Source organism: Aspergillus bombycis (assembly GCF_001792695.1).
Source record: "Aspergillus bombycis strain NRRL26010 chromosome Unknown contig00027, whole genome shotgun sequence".
NCBI lineage: Eukaryota > Fungi > Ascomycota > Eurotiomycetes > Eurotiales > Aspergillaceae > Aspergillus > Aspergillus bombycis.
The window spans coordinates 348,049-354,960 of NW_019170029.1; the positions used below are offsets into that span (position 1 = coordinate 348,049).

Sequence of the window (6,912 nt, forward strand, 5' to 3'; positions counted from 1 at the left end):
GACTTGTCGGTCGTTTATTAGAGATTCCTTTTTTTCAATTTTGTCCTTCTGTTTCCTCTTCAAGCATTCATAAGTTCTGTATCCCTGTCGTGTTGAATATGTGCAGTCCATGGGGCTGCCGTGGATTAGAAGGGGAATCCGCCAGGGAATCCGCCGCGGGGCTGGCCGCCGCCGCCGAAGGGGTTTCCGCCGGCTTGAGCGAAACCACCGCCACCGCCGCCGCCGTTCATCATGTTGAAGAGGATGTTGGGGTCGATGTTGATATGGGTGCCGCCCATGCCACCCATGCCGCCCATACCGCCCATGCCACCCATTCCACCCATGCCGCCCATGCCGCCGAAGCCGCCGAAGCCACCATGGCCACCGAACATGTCGGATGGGTCGATGAGGTCATCACCATTGTCATAAGACGCACGTTTCCTAAAACATTTGTTAGAAAGCCTGTATTGGAAGGCATGAAAGACAGAAGGGGACATACTGAGAATCGATCAGGGTCTCATAAGCCTCTCCGATCTCCTTGAACTTCTCATCACCTTGAGGATCATCACGGTTCTTATCCGGGTGGTACTGGATGGCCAGCTTGCGGTAGGCCTTCTTGATCTCATGGTCGGAAGCATCCTTCGACACACCTAAGATCTTGTAGTAATCCTTCCGCTGGGCCTTCTTGAGCTCAAATTCGGCCTTGCGAATCTCTTCCTGAATACCCTTTTCGGTAGGGTTAGATTCTGCCACGGCCTTGTAATCGCGCACTGCTTCTTCCCAGTTGCCAGCACCGCCGTGGGCCTTGGCACGTATCTTCTGTGCCTTGATATACGACGGATCCAACCGCAGGGCCTCAGTGCAGTCGTTGACTGCATTATCGTATTCCTTCAGGTTAATGTGTGCCTGGGCACGATTCTGTAAAATCTTTGCGTTCATGTCCTTGTTGGTCGGGTCTACCTCCAAAGCTTGCGACCAGAGGTCGATAGCCTTGCGGTAATCCCTGGCCTTGAAGGCATTGTTACCCTCTTCCTTCGTGCGCATCAACTTCTGGACGGTACGAAGTAGTTTGATAGCCGACTTCATATCAGGATCCAAGCTGATACAGATTTTAAGAGTTTTCAGCGCCTGTTCTGTCTCCCCCAGTCCGTAGAATGCACGGGCACGGATCATCAGAGCATCAGGATCTTGATTGTTCTGTCGAAGCATGTTCATGGCAATATCCTGTGCCTTTGCAAACGAATTCTCGTTTGCCATCTTCAGCTGTGCTTCCGCAGTCATCAAGGTCCACTTGCGGGGCTCCTTAACACCATTGCCCAGGAGCGCTCGAGCTTGGTCCAGACAGAACAGAGCCATCGACACTCCCCGTTCCTGGGCCAGGGTCTCTTCCGCCTGTGTCACGAAACGAATCATCTTCTCAGCAGGTGCACGGTCGGTCGCTGAGGCGGGAGGCTCCGTGCGAGAGAGGACATTAAGGGCCTCTGATGGGCGGCCCAGACTAGTGAGGATACGGGCCAGACGGTACTGGATCTTAGCGTTGGACGGATCGAGCTCAAGAGCCCGTTCACAGTCTTCGAGAGCATTTATATACTGATGGGCGGCCATGTGAGCCGCCGCCCGGTTGGACAGGTACACGGAAGAATTAGGGTTAATCTCAACGGCTAAACGTTTGTCAGCAGAAGCAGCAATGAGACCGTCGCAGCAGAGCGCCCACCTTTGCTGAACTCTTCAATAGCCCGAGCATAATTGCGATCTTTGAAGAATTTATTTCCCGCCAACTTAAAGGAATCCGCTTCGGCGGTCGTTCCATTTGATCTATGAGGAGGAGGGGTCGGACTCTTTTCGGCATGTGTTCCGTTCACACCGTTAGCGGACGACGACAGACGAGGATCATTGCTGTCGATGTCCATCGAGCTCCGGTCAGCAGCAGCAGCCATGGCTGATAGGCGACGTAGCTCGTCGGGAGGAAGATTTAACGGATGAAGATCGGGGTCGTGTTTCTTGAACCGGTGAACGGTCGAAGCACGGGAGAAAGTAGGACGTGAAGCGGAGGAAGAGAAACTGCCCTTAGATGTAGCAGAGGAATGTGTCGGACGGTGACAAGATTTGGAGTGCGAAGGAGTGGACGACGACCGACTGTGGGCCGGACGAGTCGAGGATTTGCGTGGAAGATTCGGTTGAGGAGGAGCAGTCGCCGCAGCAGTGGGTTGGTACGGTGGAGGTGGAGGGGGTGGAGGATTTTTCCGGGTACTATAAGAATGACGGGGAGAAGAAGAGGTTGGAGGCGACGATGGAGGGAATCTAGGAGGTGGCGGATGAGGAGGAGAAGAAGAAGAAGAAGAGACCGGAGTCGGATTGGGAGTCAGAGTAGAGAGATCCGGATGCTGAATTTGCTTGGATTTGGATCTCTTGGATTTGTGACGAGAGAAAAGTTGCGGAAGAACCATCGCTCTGATTGGTCGTGGCCGATCGAATTGCAACGAAGGCGGTGGAAGTTCAGAGTTTGATATCAATTCTTTCTTTCTTTTTTATTTTTTTTTCCTTACTTCCGGCGGAAGAAAGCAGAATGGGCAAAAATAAAAAAAAAATAAAAAAATAAAAAAAAATAACAACAAACAGTATATAAAAAGAATCTCGGTCGCAAAAAGATTCACAAGAAAACGATCAATACTCGCTGAATCACAAACCGATCTTGACAAAGAAATCAACCCAAAGTCTAGACAAAGAGTTTGGTCATGATGACAATGGCGCAGTCATAATATTATAGTAGGTGGTGGTGTCTCGTCGGATAGTAGAGAAATGGTCGAGTTGAGAGAGGAGGAGGAGGAGGAAGAAGAAGAAGAAGAAGGAAAAGGTGCGAAAAGCGAGGCTGGCGATTGCTTGAGTGATCAATTCAACTATATAGGTAATGATATCTTTTTCCGTAGTGTAGACTTATTTATTTGGGGATTGCTCTCCCTCCACTTGGGAAAAAAAAATCATGGAGCTGGTGATCGAAGGTGACGAACTCCGCCTAGCGTGCAGCTTGTCGTCGAATCCCATCGATCTTTCGCCTGTCGAACAGAAACGTCTCACTACTGCATCGCCAGTAACGGTCGCTCCTCTTCAATCCAGTCCAGTCAATCCTTTACGATCTGCTGTCCGGCAGGCACTAAAAAAGAAGAAAATAACCATCTCATGGCTACCTCATCCAACAAAAACGCGAGACCAGAGAGGGAAGAATGACTATTCCCCCCGAGCCGCCAACAACGAGGATCAGATCCACTCCGCCAATCCGTACGCCAGAAACCAATTATAACACCAAATCCTATGCATGACGCTTGGTCGTTTCCATAGCAAACTATCTTCCCTATACTCCGTACTCAGTACTCAGTACGGTTTTTGTTTTACACACGAAGTACCGCCGACTTCTTCCCCGATCAGCCGTGCCAGCCAATGCGGCCCACCCCCTCGGTTTTCCAGTGTTGCCTCTCCTGTTACTCGTCTCGCTTTAACATGAGGTCCACTTCTCCCGGCGCCTTCTGACGTTGCAGGCAAATTTCTAGGCGACTCGCCGCCTCTCTTCCTGTCTCGTCCGTTGGTCATCCTGCAGATCCGCCTTTTCGGTTCCCAATCTTCAACCTGTTGGACAGGGAACTGGCGGGCCGGAACGCAATGATCGCCACGTGGTAGTCGCGTGCCATCTGGTCCACCGTCGACTCACTTGTTCGCCAGGTCAGTGAATAAAGTAACCCCCCGTATAAGTATGAATGGGGCAGTGCGGTCGATTATAGTACAAGTGTGGTATATACAATGTTCCGTAAACTTTATCTTGGCACAGAACGGACCGTTTTCGTCACAGTCGAGTTCGGGCGGTCGCCGTCTGCCTATAAGACTCACTCTGCCTCTTGAGTATGACAGGAGCTGTCTTCACGGGGTTGACAGAGGTAGCAACGAAGATATTTGTCGCTAGCTAAGCTTCTTGGTGAGCCCAGCCAGGTGGAATCACTGGCAAGCGCAAGATCTGTCATCCCAGCTGCTATATCCCTTGTTCGCAGAGTCTGGGAATTGCAAACTGACTGACGCTCATTGACATACGTCGTAATGCGGTGAGCCGACACCGGTCACTTAGACTTCGAAACGTCTGTTGGAGCGTATATAATGTTTCTCAGTTGCCAAAGGGGGGCCGATGTGCCCTCCGCCCCGCGACAGCCGTCCACATTGAATCATGCGCGGCCATTCGTGACGAAGGCTCTCCCCGGCTCACCCGCCGCGACGTTATCGGCTGATCGAATACATGCTGTTCATATGGGGGTGGAGGAGAGGTGGGGATGTCTCCATCCCGCTCGCCATTATTCGTAAAGTATGTGTCCATCGAGCGAGAGTGAGTCAGTGTGGGCACTTGGCCAGAGAAATTCGTTGAGATGGTGATCTCGGCTCGCACCCAGATATTTTGTTCATCGAGCCAGATCAGTTGGTGGGATGGCGAGGCGCTTTGCGTACGAAAAGGCCTTTCTACTCTAGGATGCGGGTTGAATAGGCCCAGAGGAGAGGAGTGGCCCGGATGAGAGATGGGGCGGCGCGCGGCGGAGCTATCGACTCTTCGTTCAGAGGCAGCATGGCGAATGTCATTCCCGGGGGTTAAGTTTGCTGGGTGCTGCAGATTGCCTCGTTCACGACGGTGCCAGTTCATGCCAGATGCTATACTCGGCGACTTCTGTCGGGACGACGGCGCCGGGTCAGCGGATGCTGGCCGTGGAGGATGGCTTGGCAGGCCATCGAATGCTTCCAGTGGTAACGCTGAATAATCTAACTGTATACTGGGGACGCCCGAGTAAGGATTCGTGGAATGGGGTCGGTGAATGATAGGCGGGCCTTCCAAGGACGACAGGTCTATTTGGTCCATTTGGACGGCGATGGTGAGTATAAGCCGATGTCGATCTGGGGCACGGTAACAGGCGAAAGGAGCGAAAAGATCGAGGAGTAAGGACCGGCTGCTTTCGTAACTATATTATTATACTAGATCATACCCGGGCCCCTGCCTAGGACAAGTGGCACGGCCGAGTACGAAGTCGTGGAGGCAAGATTCCAAAAAAAGCGATGAATACGATGATTAACGGAAGGGCCAAGTGGATCGCCACACAAAATGCGTATTTGGCAAGAGAAGATGCTCTAGAAAGCATTTAAGTTCAATCAAGCAACCCCCTGCGAGATAGGTTGCCCTATTCAACTTATATGATCACGCATGGTCCAACGTCGGACAATGCATTGAGGCGGTGCTCTATGCAGCTTCGAGTCCTTTGCGTGCTTCGTCCAACAGAGAGAACCGCACGACAAAACCAACACTTCTGCGCCGCCCCATGCATCAAGGATCCATAAGTGGATTCAGCCCTCTTCTCGGGATCCGGTGATGGGGGCCCTCAGGCTAAGGAACTTAGGAACCCTAGGTGCCGATTCTCCATCTCGGGGCTTCTCTTCCAGTAGTCGATCAAACATGTCAGAGTGGAAAAAGTCAAGTTGACAGCGCAGAAGGCGTCCCCTGCCCTTTGATTATGCCCTGCAGGATTCTACAAAATACCCAAACTGATTTAGTACGACGGATAGGGATTTGGGGTCGAGTTTCATGAACGGTTGGAGCGGCCGACGCAAGCATAGGCGAAGGTTCGGTATACTCCGGCAAGTAAACCAAAAAAAAATTGCACTGGCCAGTGAGAATGATTCAGGCATAAATTGGATCAAAGTCAGTCCCTGAAAATAATGGCGGGAATTGGATTCGGTAGGGTTCAATTATCGCCACCACCGTGACGTCCCTTTTTCTCCGCGCCGAGCAAAGAAAAGCACGTCCAAGAGGAAGGAAGGGTCCAAGTGGAAACATCCCATCGCCTGGGGAATGTTGGGTGGAAATTAGCTTCTTTCAGTCGGTCAGCAGGAGAGGGAAGAGCAAAGCCTTGGGGAGACAAAAACACATCAACACTGCCACGACCGCTCTTTGTCATCGCCGCGCCAGGCCTCATCATCCATGGTTCGCTAATGAATTACCGCAGATATTACTTAAAATAATTCTACTAGTTCTCCTGTCCCTCTCTCATCCCCCCCTCTTTCTTCATTTATTATGATGATTATTGGTCTTCATCGATTTGATCTCAACCGGTCTGGAGAGAATGCATATCTGCACTTTGATACCAACAAGATGGCGCATTCCCCATCTCGTCCACTAAATCGGGGCACTAAAATCCCCTAGATCGGGCAGTGTATTTGCAACAGGAAATCCTTAGCGAAACCACGGAGATCACACTTGATCTCCTTCCGTGACCTTCTAGAAAGTACACAGTATATGGCTGGCAGTACATACGCAGTAATGCACCGTGATATATCCAGACCGATTCCAGATTTATTTTCTTTTTTTTTTTCTTTTCTTCTTCCATCCTTTGTTTCTCCCTCCCGCCTTGGCCCGTAAGGCTGGCGGTTCCACGGCATAAGAATGTACAATAAGTAACCAGGACTGGGATGTCCTACAATAATACTAGTAGAATGCCGGTCTGGTATTGTCACTAGTGACAAGTGGGAACCCGAGTACGTACGCGTCGATTCGACTTGCTCACTTGGCCCTCTGATCGCGCCATGATTTTGCATTGGTGCATCCGATGAATACTACTCCATGCATATTGGACATGGGTATGCAACACTGGTGTCTAATTATACATTTGCTTTACTATGTATTCCAAAACGCCAGACACTACTAGTGAGTTCCTCTCTCCCACAACGATTGAGCTCGTAGCTACATACTCATGGAACTTTCCTTAGTGCCCCCGAGCCACCAAATAAAATTCCCTAAAGAGGTAATACTAAATCCATCCCGTGTCAATCGATGGAACGGTGCACTTATTTCCCAAATACCTTCCCAATCCCTCCACCAACAAGAAAAAAAAGAAAAAAAAAAAAAAAAGAGAGAGA

The 6,912-nt window shown here is 50.7% G+C and overlaps 2 protein-coding genes across 2 annotated transcripts; both read right to left on the minus strand.

Annotated features, from left to right (window-relative positions):
- Nucleotides 1–125: 125 nt before the first annotated feature.
- ABOM_004501 (DnaJ and TPR domain protein) lies at nt 126–2,426 on the minus strand (the record flags this gene model as incomplete). Its single annotated transcript, XM_022531630.1, has 3 exons — nt 126–420; nt 479–1,640; nt 1,694–2,426. The coding sequence occupies 3 exons, from the start codon at nt 2,424–2,426 to the stop codon at nt 126–128; spliced, it is 2,190 nt and encodes a 729-aa protein (XP_022390632.1).
- A 1,700-nt stretch (nt 2,427–4,126) lies between these two features.
- ABOM_004502 (uncharacterized protein) lies at nt 4,127–4,864 on the minus strand (the record flags this gene model as incomplete). The annotated part of the gene is made up of 1 exon (XM_022531631.1): nt 4,127–4,864. The coding sequence occupies one exon, from the start codon at nt 4,862–4,864 to the stop codon at nt 4,127–4,129; it is 738 nt and encodes a 245-aa protein (XP_022390630.1).
- Between the last annotated feature and the right edge of the window lie 2,048 nt (nt 4,865–6,912).